The sequence below is a fragment of the Eublepharis macularius genome, chromosome 6 (genome assembly GCF_028583425.1).
Source record: "Eublepharis macularius isolate TG4126 chromosome 6, MPM_Emac_v1.0, whole genome shotgun sequence".
Classification (NCBI taxonomy): Eukaryota; Metazoa; Chordata; class Lepidosauria; order Squamata; family Eublepharidae; genus Eublepharis; species Eublepharis macularius.
Window position 1 is genome coordinate 80,722,986 of NC_072795.1, and position 15,668 is coordinate 80,738,653.

Consider the following 15,668-nt stretch of genomic DNA (forward strand, 5'->3'; position numbering starts at 1 on the left):
ACACTTGGTTTTTCTTGCAAGTGGGAAGAGAAGTCTGAGTGGTCCTTCCCCTCTCTGTTAGAATCGCTGCCTGAAGAGCCACAAGAGGGCTTCATTTGCAGGTGGGCAGCTGCTACTTTCTCCCAGGGCATCCTGCAGGTTGCCTGCTCCCAGGGAGCTGCTCTGGAGAAAGCGGCCACATCAGTAAAGCTTCAGCTGCAGCGACAGTGGAAGGATCTGAAGCTTCGCTGACGCGGCCGTTTCCAGAGCAGCTCCCTGGGAGCAGGCAGCCCGCAGGATGCCCTGGGAGAAAGTAGCAGCTGCCTGCCCCCAAACGAAGACCTCTTGTGGCTCTTCAGGCAGCGATTCTAACAGAGAGGGGAAGGACCACTCGGACTTCACTTCCCAGATAAACTTGCGAGAAAAATCAAGTGTTCTCCACGTGAAGAAAGTCACTTGTAGCTTCGCTCTTAAGATCCAAGTCAGCATGGCTTACAGGTTCCTAACTAGAGGCAATTAGCCCTAATTTCTGAAGGTTAATTTTCCTAAGGTTAAATTTGTATTTATTCTGACTTTTTCCTATCAGTATTAAACGGCACAGGAAAAGGTTTGTTAGGGATAAAAGTGAAAGGATGCTTTAAGAACTTTGCAGAGAAGACCTGGATAAGATAAAAGGAGTAAAAGAGTAGCAGAAATTTAACAAAAATACTTTAAGTTTCACATCAGTTTGGCAGGTTAGATGTCATATGGAGGATTCAGAGGCTTTGAAGTGTCCGACCAGTCTGAAAGCAATATTGTAGCTACAAAATGCAGTCCACTGACAGCAAAGATACACTAAGTCTTAAAACTAGAATGCTGCATTCTTTGAAGAGGCACCATTATCCTACTGGATTATATGATGATATGCCAGGACAAAATACTGCCTTATTTCCTGGCCAGAAAATCAATTGTAGAATCTCACTGTAGTCCCACTATGGCAGCCACCAGCTTCAAAACAGCTTTAACAACACACACAGCTTCAAGGAGTTAAATAAAAGTCAAAGAAAAACATTCCATAAAGCACAAGGGTTTTTTCCCCTAAGGAAAGTTTATTTGTTAGATATGAAAAGGTTTAGCATGAAGAGAACTACTTTGATAATTCATTCTCGTTACCAGCTATTTGCGTTTTTAGGACCATTGATATATCAACTAACTCAAGAGAGTAAACTTTATCCCAGAATGAACTAATCTATTCTAGATGTTTGCCATATGCCAATGAGGATTTGAGACACCTATATTGTGATATAGCTTGTCTGTCCTCTAATGGGCCTATAATGTTGTCTGTATTGACAATACTCTAGTCCCATGTATTTAAAAATGCCCCATGCACATGAACACTCAAAGCAATAATGGGGGTAACTGCAGATGAGCTGTCTGCTTGCAATCTTTATACCAGTAAATTTAGGATTCTGGGGGAAGCAAGCACTCCCTTGCTCCCCCTGTGGGCACTCATGCAACATGGACCAATTGCTGCAGCTACATGGAGAACTTGAAGATACCCACATCAACACCTAATCCTTTGGCAGCTCCACTTTGCCAAGAAAGAGGGAGGATAATTTGTATATGTAGAACTTTCGCACATCACACATACACGCGTGCACACACATGCTCGCACACACACAGGATTTCCCCAGAAATAGGGGAAAACTTTATTGATTTAATATACATATAGACTCATGCTTTCTATTAGATCACAGGGGCTTACAATTTAAACTGCCTATAAAAATAAAAATAGAAGTAATAACACCTAACCAGTAAAAAACATACCCCAGGACTACAGTCCACAAAAACATTTATAACCAGTAGCAGCATAACTATTTTTAAACATTTCATGATTCTTCCCAAATATATAGTAATAGTAGTAATTATAATAATACTGGCTTGATATCTGTGCTTTGCTACGGTATTTAACTACTTTAAATCCGGTTATAACATTTATGGGGATATAACATTTTTTGGTTGGTGGGGGGATTTTTTTGAATTGGTTATGTAGTATAATAGCATAGTACCCGAGCTTCACAAAGGTGTTTGAATAAAGTGAAGTGTGTTGATGCCGAAAACTGGTGAAGTGAATTTTGAAATCTAACATTTATTGAAGAAATTTTTAAAAGGAAAAGATTGTAGCGCAATAAATAAAGTGAAAAATATGTACAACTGTTTTTTTTTTTCTACTGAAGGACCTCATTGTAGACCACATTGGTGGTTTTCCCTTCAGGTGTGTGGATCACCAGGGTGCTGGATGAGCTCACTCTGGAGCAGGCCACGTAGAACTGCCCGTGTGAGCAGCAGTCCTCCCTCAAGTCAATTCTTGCCACCTTCAGTTGTTGATCGTCATAGCAAAGCAGACCTTGAGGGGGAACTGCAGTCTCTTGAACTTGAAGAGGTTATCTGATGGTGTGAGTGGTATGCGTGGTATGGACACCGAACCCCCCCAAACACTGCCGGTGAACAATGTGGCCTTGATGACGTTCCTGTGGAGGGCTTTCACTCACAGTCTGGTGCCATTGCAGAGTTTGAGTGGGTTGAGGTTCCAGAGCAGCATCACTGGAGCCTCCACTTTGAGGAGAAGCTTGTGGGCTGGGAAGCCAGGAGGGTTGAGCATGTTGAGGAACTTCACAGGGTAGCATTAGCAAGAATCCAATACAGAGTTGAAGAAATGCTGAAACACAGCATAAGCAATTCTAGGACTGACATTAGATAACATATAAGTTCCCAGTAGGATCATACTTGAAGCACAGGTAGCACATAGGAGCACATACTTAAAGCAACAGATAGTATATAAGGCAGCATAGTCTGTGGTCCCTAACTCATTAGCGAAGCATCCGAGACCCCCTCCCTACAATACAGCCCTCTTATCTGAGTAAAAATGCTTTTTTGAATAATGTGGTTTTGCATCATTTGTGGAAGGCCAGGAGGATGGGGGATCTCCTGATTGCCTCAGGCAGGCAGTTCCACAGGGTAGGGGCCATCATAGAGAATGCCCGTGTATGGGCTGCTGTTGATTTCACCCATGTGCAGGGTGACACCTGCAGGAGACAATGTTCAGATGAGCAAAGTTGCCATGGAGGAACATAGAGAGGGAGGCAGACCCGTAGGTATGCTGGACCCAGGCTGTGAAGAGCTTTGTATGTGATAACCCATACCTTGAACTGAGCACAATAACTGATAAGTAGCCAATGGAGTGACTGTAGGATGGGAGAGATGTTCATGCTTCTGCTCACTCTTGATATCAGTCGAGCTCTACTTTGCTTAAAAGACCTGATAAGATCAGACTAGCATGGGCCATCCAGGTCAGGGCATAACTTCTATACCAGTGGTTCTTACAAAGCAATTGTAAGCAGGTCTAATCAGAATCTAATCAAGTGTATTCCATGGTGCTTACTCCCAGGAAAGAGGGGCAGTCTTGTGTAGTGGTTAAGAGTGGTGGAACTCTAATCTGGAGAACGGGGTTTGATTCCCCACTTCCCCGCTTGAAGCCAGCTGGGTGACCTTGGGTCAGTCTCAGCTCATCCAGAGCTCTCTCAGCCCCACCCACCTCACAGGGTGACTGTTGTAGGGATAATAACAACATACTTGGTAAATCGCTCTGAGTGGGTGTTGTCCTGAAGGGTGGTGTATAAATCAAATATTATTATTATTATATTATTAGATTGGTACCTTGGCCTGTGTGGAAGAAATGTCTTTATCATCAATATACAATCTATTTTAGAAACTTGAAAATATTTATTAATAATCGCAACTCAAGCAGAATATGAAAAAGAGCAATAGTCCAGTAGCACCTATAAGACTAACAAAATTAGTGCTAGGGTATGAGCTTTCACTTTGAAGTGAGCTGTGGCTCATGAAAGCTCATACCCTACCTCTAATTTTGTTAGTCTTATAGGTGCTGCTGGACTATTGCTCTTTCCCACTGCTACAGACAAGCTAACATGGCTACCCATCCTGATCTATCAGAATAGGGAAAGAAAAACCAGGAGAAATCAGGCTATGCAAAAGTAACTACTGGACACAATATATTTGCAAAAGTTGAGAGTGACACTTGCTAAAAAGTGAACCTGATATTTTACTTTGCTTTATGTGAAAGGAAAGCATTTGTTCCCTTGTGCTGTCACTTTATGACTTGGGACCAGGATATCGAAAGATCTGCTTGTTCCTGTATCACCAAAGGTCCTTCTCCAGTTAGCCCCATCTTTCAGGGTTAGGACGGCGCCCACTAAAGATAGGCCTTTAGTTTGGTGGTAGTTAGATTGTGGAATGCATTTACCTAAACTATTAATCAATGTTAATCTTTCTTGGCTTTTTTTTTTTACTGATACTCGGTATTGTTTTATAGATGTCTGAATGTATTTGTATATGGTGCTGACTGCCTGGAATAAAATTTTGAAGTTTGGAGCTGTATTATTCATAGAAAGATCTGATGTGACTATACTTATTTTCAGTTTGTAAAAATGGTGGAATTCTTAACCTCCACCCCATTTTGTTTCCACCAGTTCATTACAGAAGGAAATTTTATGAAGGAAATTTTCTTTAATCATGAACTTCTGCATGGTATTTTCAGAAACCTAGAAATAGTGTTTAAATGATATAATGCTGGTTTCTGTTATTTAATATTTGAAGATTTTGTTTATTTGACTAATCTGCAACAACTAGAATAGGTTCATATATTTTTTTCTTAGAGCAAAAGAAAGCTCATTATTGAAACTATGAAAGAGCAAATCACAATGCATTCACACAAATCTTCCAGAAAATATGTCCAGTAGAGCTGAACAAATCCTTTATATTAACAATGGATTGCCTAAGGCCATGATTCTGTTGGTTTTGAACAAATATTTTCAATTTAATTTTATATGTTAAATGCTATAAGCAGGAAAAATCCATCTCTGGAGTAATCTATAGGATGCTGAATGAGTTTTTGTAATGACAATCTGCTCATTGATTTCCTAAATTTCTCATATCAATGCCCATAGGGGCTATTATAGTTAGAACTGTGTCATGGTTTCTATTATGAGCCCCAATTTCAAAGTTTATAATCCACCAATAAATACTTGCTCTGGGGCAAAGATTGACATTGGAAATTTGCTTGGGAATAATATTCCTTACACAAATGCAAACACCAGAAAGTTGGTTTGGCAGAACTATTGGGCCATCCATCATTTTCTTTATGTTTTAGCAGGTATAAACACAAGTGATATTAGTCTCCAGATACTAACCTATTTCAGGCTTTAAAGTCTAATGCATCCATCTTTAATCACACTCTTAAAGTTCTCTTCCTTACAAAAACATGTCAATTAACAGTATTTGAAAGCTTCCACATAGTGAAACTGGATTTTTGTTACTGTATTACAGTTCAATAAAACTGTTCCTTACAGAGATTAAACCAACTAGGTACTGGACTGGTTCTCAAAATACTATTTATATAAATGTATTTATTTATTTTACGCATTTTATATTCCACTTTTCTTCCCAATGAGGACCCAAATGGCTTACAATACAAACATATAATGTAAAGAAACAAGAGAAGTGGGAGGGAAAGGTTTACAAGTACACAGCAGCTCCCCACCCCTACCCCCCCCCCACACACACACACTTGAAAGCAGCCACACTTATTTTTTAGAATTTCTCACAATCATAACATTTGGGATATTGTTTCAGCCATTTAGATGTTGCACTATGGAACACATGTTTACAGTAGATTGTGTTGGCACTTGATTCTTGGGTAATGGTTCAAACTATTGAAAAGAGTAATTGGGAGGGGGAAAATTGGTTGGAGGATCAACTCAGACCAATTAGTCCTCCTGTTACGGTTGCCACAGCATGAATAGCCACTTCAATAGCTTTGGAGAAGGGAGCTCAGCTGCCCAGTAAAATGTGAATTACTCTCTTTGTACTCCTAAATATTGCCTCCTTCAGGCAAAGAACAAAAACAAAATAGATTTTGTTGAATGTCAAAACTGACATCTGAGTAACAGATTGATGCAAAAGCAAGAAGAGGTGAAAAAGACAAGTAAAATAAAAATCTTTTCAGTATCTGTACCTATAAAAGGCAAGTTATGTTCCAAACAACTCACCTCTTTTCCCAGAGCACAGGAGAGATGGCACACTCCTAGCAAGAAAAGAGGTGAGTCCTCAGCAACAGGGCTTGCTGAAGAGGCTGCTGCTCCTCCCCCTACCCCCCATGCTTATCTGACCGCGCTCCTGCATGCTGCCACCTGATTTGGCCCCACTGAGGCCAAACTCTGTTGCTGTCTGGTGCAAAAGCACCGGTGGGAGGTGGTGGACCTGGTACTCACCTTCCTGTGCCCCCATGCATGTGCAAAGTGGGCATGCTCCCACCCTGCATGATGATGTCACTTCCTCTGCCCCCTCAGCACTCCCTGCCTCTGCTTACAGGGCTCAGGAGGCGGGCCTTTGCATCTTGACAGAGACAATTGCCCTCCATGCCGTCGCTGCGCACTCTTGTACGTCGAGTCCGATATCTCAAATGAGAGCTGGCATGTTTGGGTCAGGTTTAGCCAGGCCCACTCCCACTGCTAACAGGCTTCTGAGGCCTTGATAGGCCTTCCTGGCACAGCCAGATCATCATGACACCTCCTTTCTGCGAAGGCAGGAAATGGGTGATGCTGGCGGCAGCCTCCTTTGGGCACTTGAGCAACAGCTCAGGACCTGTTGCACATGTAGTTGAGCCGCACGGTGCCCCTATCCATTGCAAACGCTATGCCCTCTGAGTTTGTTTTAGTGGTTGAGAGTGGCAGTACTCTAATCTGGAGAGCCAGGTTTGATTCCCCACTCCTCTGCTTGAAGCTAGATGGGTGACCTTGGGTTTCATAGCTGTTTCAGAGTGCTCTCAGCTCCACTCACCTCACAGGGTGATTGTTGTGGGGATAATAACAACATACTTTGTAAACCACTCTGAGTGAGTGTTAAGTTGTCCTGAAGGGTGGTATATAAATCGAATGTTGTTATTATTATTAAAATAATGAAGATAATCTTGTTAAATCATTCATGTTTTCTTTTCCTGCTGAACAGTTTTCCTTGAGGTTTAAGCACTCTCTACAAGCTTCTTGCTTCAGCCTGGGCTGTTTCTTCATCAAGCCATGCACGCTGCTGCTTGGAGCAACATAAGAAAGGAGTGCCAGGGAGGGAGTGCTAAACTGTGACAAAGGATCAGAAATTTTTCCCCTGGGTAGGGCAGAAAATCATAGAGCAATCCAGACAGGGTGTGAATCTGATCTGCAGGAGGAGGAGTTAAACACAGCCTCACTGCACCTGGAGAAGAGGAAGTCTTTGGAGGAAGCAGCAAGAATGACTAGTGTTTCATGGTAAGAAGACAGGAAGCCTAAGTAAGATTTGGGGTGCATTGATGGTCCCAGAACAGGCATGGCTGGGAAGCCCAGTTATAGGGCAAAACTGATGTCTTTGCCCCAAACAACTGCTTAATGGCTGTCTCTGGAAATGTTGCACAACAAAGCGGCTACCTGGGGAGAACACGCTCAACAGCTATTAAAGAATTTTCCCACATTAAATGAATTCAGTAAGTAAACATCAATATCATCAAAACATCAAACATCAAATGAATTCAGTAGTAAACATCAATATTCTAATATTCAAAGTGCAAAGAGTCTGACATTCACAGGAACTGAGTACATCCGGTCTGTAGCAGATCCAAGTAGAAACATTCATAGATACCAGCCCTTGAAAAAGCACAGTGAGCGAAACAGGCAGGGCTAGGAGTCTGTCGGGTGGAGTCACCACCAGCAGTATCCCACAGGATGCTAAGCTATCTGCAAAACAAAAAGATTTAGTGTTTTTAAGTATCAAAGGACCAGGGCTTTTTTCTGGGAAAAGAGGTGGTGGAACTCAGAGGTGTGGCGTGGGTTGCCAGCACCTGGGGCAACTCTTGGCAGGAGATGACACCCCCAGCACCACATGTGCATGCACACCCTCACACTTCTGGGAAGTGATGTTATCGCACAGCACCCCCCGCCCCGGAGCACTCCCATGATTCAGGCCTGCTCGCCTTAGTCACAATGTTCCCTCTAAGCGGTGCGGTGTTGTGAGCCAGAAATCTACTTTGTGCACAGCAACTTGCAAGTTTTGAGCGCGCTTTTTCCAAAACCAGAATCCATTTGATTAAAAGACTTTTGAATTAGATTGTCTGAGGCATTGGTATTGGGTGCCATCAAATATTGATGCCATTGTTATTGGTATTGGGTGCCATCAAAATATTGATGATACCCACTTATGCATGTGGTTCTCGAAAGCTTATTCCTCAATAAAGTTGGTTAGTTTTAAAGGTGCTACTGGACTTTTTAGTATTTTGCAACTACAGACTAACACAGCTAACTCCTCAGAATATTAAGGAGTGTATCTGTAATATATGGAATTCACTGCCACATGATGTAGCAACTGCTATAGCATATTAGGGGATTTAAAAATGATTAGAGAAATGTGTGGATGAAAGGGCTATTCACAGTTATTTTAGCATAAGAGTTAACTGGATGCTCCATGCATGGGGGCAGTATTCCACCTGAGCCCAGACTAGGACAACCAAGGCTATCCTGATCTTAGATCTCGGAAGCTAAGTAGGTAATCCCTCCAGGGTTGTTTCGCAGAGACAGGCAATGGCAAACTACCTCTGCACATCTCTTACCTTAAAAACCTTGCAGGGTTGCTATTTATTTTATTTGCATATTTATAGTCGGGAGGGGATCTGACTGCTAACACTGTGGAGGCCTTGAGCATGCACTGCATAAACTGTACGTTACTTTCAATGAACTACATTGTGCTATTCACAAACAGGAAAGGATATCAAATTGTACCATTCTTGTGTGTGTTAAGTGCCTTCAGGTCACAGCTGATTTATGGTAATCCCCCCACAGGGTTTTCAAGGCAAAAGACATTCAGAGCTGGTTTGCCATTGCCTGCCTTTGAGTAGCATAGTAAGCCTGGACATCTTGGTGGTCTCCCATACAATTACTAGCCAGAGCCAAACCTGCTTAGCTTCATGAGAAAATTGGGCTAGCCTGCTCCATCCAGGTCAGGGGAACCATTTTTAGGTTGACATAATGCCCTGAAACATCTCTGGATCCAGCAGTATAACTCTATGAAATACTCAAGTTTAAAGTATATTCTAATAAGATACTGTTTTTGCCCCCTTTAAAATAAGGTGAATATCATTATTTTTGACTAATTTCATACTAATTTCACTAATTGACGAATAGCTGAAACTTGTGTGCTAATAGGTCTGTATTTCACAATCGTGCTTGGAGATGCATCTTGTTCTGATTATGCAAGTTACTCATTATAAAGTATGCACAAAGAGTTGCATGCTGCCTTCTTTTCCAATGGAGCGGGAGGAAGGGGTGATCTTGCCCTGTTCTCCTGTTCCTGTTCTCACAGCAGCCCCATCCCACATGGTTTTTTCATGGAAGGAGATCTCACAATACCTAGCATAGCCTTTGCAGGTTCAAAGGGAAGCCGTCTTCCCTCTTGTGTCAGTAGAAAGCTAATTGATGGTCAAATATCTCTGCTCAAAAATCTTATTATTACTGAGCTGTTACAGTTATATTGGATTACAGGCTAAGCATAATTTTAAATATTTAAATATCTAAATGATAAATATCTAAATGATAAACTTTCATAATTTATTCAGTAATTTAGGCAGTCCCACAACGATAGTGTAATCTGAACCTAACATTCCCCATTTTGGGCATATAATATGTCTGGCAAATATAGTAATTACTTAGCTTTTAAATTAAAAAAGAATAATTGACTAACTAAATCAATCAGCCAAATGGGATTGTCTCTTACTGTCTTCCTAAAACCCCTGTGAAATAAGCAAATGTTCCTAAATTTCCCAATATATAGCTGGCAAATCCAACCCATTCTAATTCAAACTAGTGACTTTTTCAATTCAAGGCTTCAAGCAAACATTTTGATCAACATAACTTTTTGCACAGGAGAGAAATCATTCCCAGATAACATTCAAGCAGTAAAACGTTGCTTTTATACAAACTAAACATGTGAATCCTCTTAATGTCATATCAGATCTCAGCCCATATCTAGGGCTATGATAGATTTACTGTCACCAGAATAAAACCTTTTTCTTATATGGGCTCACTTAGCAGTCCCAAAATATCCATGGTGACCCTAGAAATTGCACTTCTATTATCATGAATGGATTTAACATAACTTTACACTTATCTTCCATTTTACTATCTCCCGGCAAGTATGACAAGGATTGCAATATAATTTTATCACTGCATATACCTTGGGCCATTAAAGGATCTGAAATAGCTTTTCCTTGGTCCAGCAGATATCCACTTAAGCAAATATAATGGGTGGTATCCAGTGTGAGGGCTCCTACTTTTCAAAGATCTTTTATTTCCTAGTGGAACACATTCCATATAAAGAAGCTGCTACTCCCGTATCAGTCACCATTTCTGCTCCTCTTTAGCTATTTCCTGCCTAGACTTTTTAATGAACTGTCTGACTGCTGTTCGATCCTGAACTCTGAGACAGATTCATAGGCTGTACTGAAGAAGGCCGAAGAAATTAGCACAGTCCCCAAACTTTAGTACACTTCCCTTTGGCATGTTATCACTAAAATGCAGCCTATTAATTGGGAAATGCTATGTTAACTCTTTCTTTTCTCACTGCTGCTGAAATAACCACCACTACACACCTGGCTCTTAGAACACTTTATCCATGTATCAAATAATATATCCACAATATCCCTATGTGGAACTTGTTGTGCCATTTTTAATCTCCTTTCTTTCCATTTAGTGAAAATATCTGTACTTTCCCCCCTACTCTGCAGCTTGTGGAGGAGCAAATTGAATCTGTAAAATAACATGAGGAAAAAACACCCATCCCTCAGTATCATCATGATTCCAATCCAGTCCAGAGCTTCCCTGTAGCAGCTTTTAGAAAAATATCATGAGAGCCAATCATAGACCTCCCCCACACTGTCCAAAACTTTCTCCCATGTAGCCTTTACTGTTAATCTACAGGACATTTTATAGCGGTCAAGAAAGGAATGAGTAGGGAATCCTCTTCCTGGGTTCCTCTTCCTGTTCTGTGTAATCTTTCATGAAAAAGCCTTAATTAAACAAGTTTCATTTTCTAAACTTTTCATTTACAGTTTCATCTACAGTTTTAAAGGAATGAACACCATTGTTCACATGTTTGAACACAACAGTGTTCTCAAATGGTGTTACAGGGAACCCAAGGTTCCTGAAGAGCTTAGTAAGAGTTCAGCAGTGGCAGGCAGGCTTCTATGAAATTCCACCCATCTTCCCTTGTAATCCTGCAGCTGTAGCAGGATGTTGGTCGTGTTCTTGGTCACACTCTGTGTTCAAGCATGACATGAATGAGACTTAACAGTGTGCCTCACATGAACTGAAAGTGTATACCAATAACATGTCTCAGAATTCTCTGCAGTGTTTTGATGTTCCAAAAAAAAATGTACATGAGTAGCAACTTGAAACCCACTGTAATATAAGTGTTGGCTCATACATACCCTGTCCATCTATCCACTGTGATATTTCTGAGTCTTTCTTTTATAACATTTTCTTCCAACAACCCAGCTAAATAATAAAGATTGACGAATATTGGCCAATTAATCTTCATATTCTTCACATCCTTCCCTTTTCCTGATGTGTGTCAACAGTGGGACATAACCTCTACTTGTATTGCCATGCTAATGTACTTGAGGGATCTTTCAACAGCTGACTTGCATTTTCTATGTCAAGAGGCAATCTATAATACTTTACTGTATCTTTCTAGGAGGTTGTGTAAAGGAACACAAAAGCATAGTAAGTTATGAGAAGCTGTACTATTTGACAGCATCCAAATTCAGATGTTACATTGGAGATGAGTAACACAGTGCTGGGTAGTGGGCACTCATATAATATATCAGACTTCATAAGATAATTTTGTCTATAGTCCCTAAAGTGAATGGGAGAGGAGATGTATCACAAATAGTTCATCACTTAAAATGTGTGCCACAAACTGATCTGTTGGCATTTGAAAAGAGAAGATGGAAACACTCAGAGAAACAATGCAAACAACAACTTGGGAAGCAAGAATTATGAGGGCCTGCAAAAGGCATGGATCAAAGGTTCAAATCTGTACAGTTTAAAAAAAGGAAATTTTGGAAGAATTGTAGTATAATTCTTTCCAAGATTATAACATGCATACAGTGCATGGGGGAAAATATAGCCTTATAACTCAAGCTTTTCTGACAGCATATTGTAAAGAGATATATTCTTTCTCACTGGAAATTGCTTGATTTTTTTCTATCACTAACCAATTACTGGTGCTATACAGTGATTTTATGTAGTCTCAGGTAATGTAATGCATAGTTCAACTGGCAATCTAGAAAACATTGGTTCTGATTTGTAAGTGGACCTTGACATACGTTCCATACATTACTGAGAGTTCAGTGGACTGAAGATATTCTGTAGAGACTACCAATGTTAATAAAAACTGGAGCCAATGTTAAAAATGGAGCTGCTCTAAAGAAAAAGAGAATGCAATCAACAATCTCACCATAGCAAGTTCTTGGTTTGTTTGGGATTTTTTAATATTGGCACAGGCTTAAAAAGGAATTGGAGAGTTACCGAGAAGACAAAATGGAAAATGTCTGTGAAGCTCTTCAAACAGAAATTGAATTTCTGCAGATGGTATGCCCTTTTATCTTAACATTTATAATGTTTGATCATTTTATTTGGCAAGATTCTATTATTGTGCACCCAGAACCCTTCTACATAAACAATATGTTAGCAGTTGTACAGGGGAAACAATTTCAGCATTTAACAGTGGACTAACACTAAGAACATTAATCCCCATTTGGCTCCATGACTTCTATGCCATCCACAGCTTGGGGAGAACTACTACTGGACGAGGAGGCAAGTCTTCTTTAACTCTGAAGCTAAGGGCAGATCCAAAGCTGGAAACCAAACCGGACCAAAGAAAGTTCAAAAAGAAGCAAGGGCAGAATGAGAAACTGAGATAATAATAATAATAACATTCGATTTATATACCGCCCTTCAGGACAACTTAATGCCCACTCAGAGCGGTTTACAAAGTGTTATTATTACCCCACAACAATCACCCTGTGAGGTGGGTGGGGCTAAGAGAGCTCAAGAGAACTGTGACTCGCCCAAGGTCACCCAGCTGGCTTTGTGGAGGAGTGGGGAATCAAACCCGGCTCTCCAGATTAGAGTCCCGTGCTCTTAACCACTACACCAAACTGGCTCTCACATCCACAATAGGCAATCTGAAGCCAGAAATAGTAGCCATTCTCAGGGTTGCCTGGTGCCCCTACCTTGAAACTGGGAGGGGGGGTGCCAGGTGAGGGAGCAGTTCTCCTTGCTCCACGGGGCTTCTGATGACATCACTTCTGGTTCAAACTGGAAGTGTTGGGGTCTCAGCAGAGCCAGTTCTTAGGGATTGGCCCCAAAGATAGCATTTTTGCAATGTTTGAGGTGCCCCAACCCTGTCACTTTCAATTTGAACTAGAAGTGATGTCATCAGAAGCCCCGTGGAGCACTGCGGGCCTTTTTGCCACAGGCTCCAGACAGCTTCGTCACATCACCACCACCCCGCTGGCTAGGTGAACAGTGTGGCGGGTGGCTGCTGGGGGTTGGGGATCCTTCATCCCTAGCAGGGGGCTGGCAACCCTAGCCATTCTGGTTCAAAGCTAAAGGGCAAAGTTAAACTGCAAGGGAGGTTAGGTTTGAGGCTCAGGATTTCAGATTGTCTATTGGGAATCCTGCAAGTTCTTTTAAACTTTGCAAGGCAATAGGAAAGCATGCAGTGACAGCAACAGATCCTCCTGTTGTTCCACTAGCCCTGGGTCCATATTCTGTAACTTAAGATGTGCATGTTTGGATGTACATATTTCATAGATACTATTAAACAAAAAATCCTCCAGTCTCCCCAACCATATGCATCTTCCTTCCCAAGTTTAATTGCCCCCATACACCTAACTCCCTGCTGCAAAACATGTCCTTTGCCACTCAGTAGTATCCCACTATACAAAACACTTGGCAGCTGCTGCAGATATGCATTTAAATGAGGAAAGCATTCTACCATATTTAAAAGTGCTCCCTATCCTCTCTTCCTTAACATTCCTTTTTAAAGATCACCACCTCTTTATCTCAGGGATTCTACATATTACCCTTGTCACACTGAGCCTGCCTGAAACGGCCTCTGCATGCTGACTGCTCCATGTATGGTATAACATAAAGAATAGCTTTTAAGTGCAAGCCTTTGATAGTAAGCTAGGACACTGAGAACTGTAGGCTATATCGTAGTAAATTGTCTAAACTACACATGGGGGAAAACTGGTTGGTTTATTATAGCATTCCTGTTGCATCTTGCATCATTAGATCAAAATGCACACAGTGCATCTTGCATCACTAGATCAATATGCATACATTCCACAACTGGTCCAGAAGGCAAACAACACTTGGGCTATCCATTCTCCCTTCCAAAACAAAACCTCTCTCTCTCTCCTAGATCTGCCTTGGAGGCGAAGGGAGGGGGTTGGATGGCCAGCTTTTCCTCTTAGAAGAGACCTTAGGTGGGGAGGGAATGTTTGGCTCAGAGACCGTTCACCCTTTGGCATTCTGTCTTAGAGACTCAGTTCTTCCTGCCCTCCCAGTCCAAATCCCTCTAAGTCCAATGACTACTTCAGCAATGAAGGGAGGACTCAAAATTACTGCAAGTGATAAGGATATGGGAATTGCAGGGGAGAGACAAAATACTCTATCTTTCCCTCCCTCAGAAAAAATACTCTGTTTCTCCCTCCCTTTTCCATCACTGGGGGAAAAGGAAACAAGAGAATAAAAAGGGTCCTTTGTAACACGTACCCCAGGCAATTCATTCTGCCTGCTATCTACCCACACTGAATTTTGCAGGGGTCCATTCTTGTGTTAGCAAATTCCAAACAAAATATGTTTTTAATCTTTGTAGTTATTTATAAAGACCACAGCACACTAATAATCAGCTATTCTCTTCCTGCCTCTTTTTTTTTTTGCAGAAACTGTTACAAAAAAATCTTCAGTCAAATAAATAACATATGGTGGATTGATTCAAATGTCACAGAAACAAGTATTCGCAGTATTTGGAGAAATGCAGTAGCATTTGTAAGCCTTTGTTGTTAAATTTATCATCCTCAAGATTTCCTGCTAGTAAAACAAAAAGTCTGTTTTTCACAACACATATTGTATCTTTTCTTTTGGCTGTTCATTAGCATGGGTGTCTAGCAACTGTAAACAAGTAATTTTCCTTTTGTGAAGAGATTTTTTGGCAGCGTTCCCATTCCCATATTTGACAGTAAAAGCCTGCCTACATTCTTCCTTCACCAGTTATGACAGAGGCAAACAGTTTCATATAACACAGAATTCTTGCCTTTATTATTAACAATCTAAGCATGTTTTCCCCTCATGCTGAAAAGTTTTCTCATGTAACTCTTTATTTTTAAAAAAACCGGTGAAGGTCAATAATAAAATCCCTTCAGAGGCAAATCCCAGTGCAACCTGCAAGAGGATTTCCCCACAGATACCTAGACACATTTGTTTTTGTAGTTTGTAGTGTTTAATGTGGGGATGTGACTGTGAGCCTACCACTGTTAATAAGTC

General features: G+C 41.1%; 1 protein-coding gene across 1 annotated transcript in view; it reads left to right on the forward strand.

Annotated features, from left to right (window-relative positions):
* The window catches only part of CCDC172 (coiled-coil domain containing 172), a 35,654-nt gene extending 20,551 nt beyond the window's left edge, over positions 1 to 15,103 (forward strand). The window contains exons 7-8 of the mRNA XM_054982394.1: positions 12,617 to 12,704; positions 15,068 to 15,103. Coding sequence (XP_054838369.1) covers positions 12,617 to 12,704; positions 15,068 to 15,103 — 124 coding nt within the window. The remainder of the gene's footprint in view (positions 1 to 12,616; positions 12,705 to 15,067) is intronic.
* Positions 15,104 to 15,668: the final 565 nt, after the last annotated feature.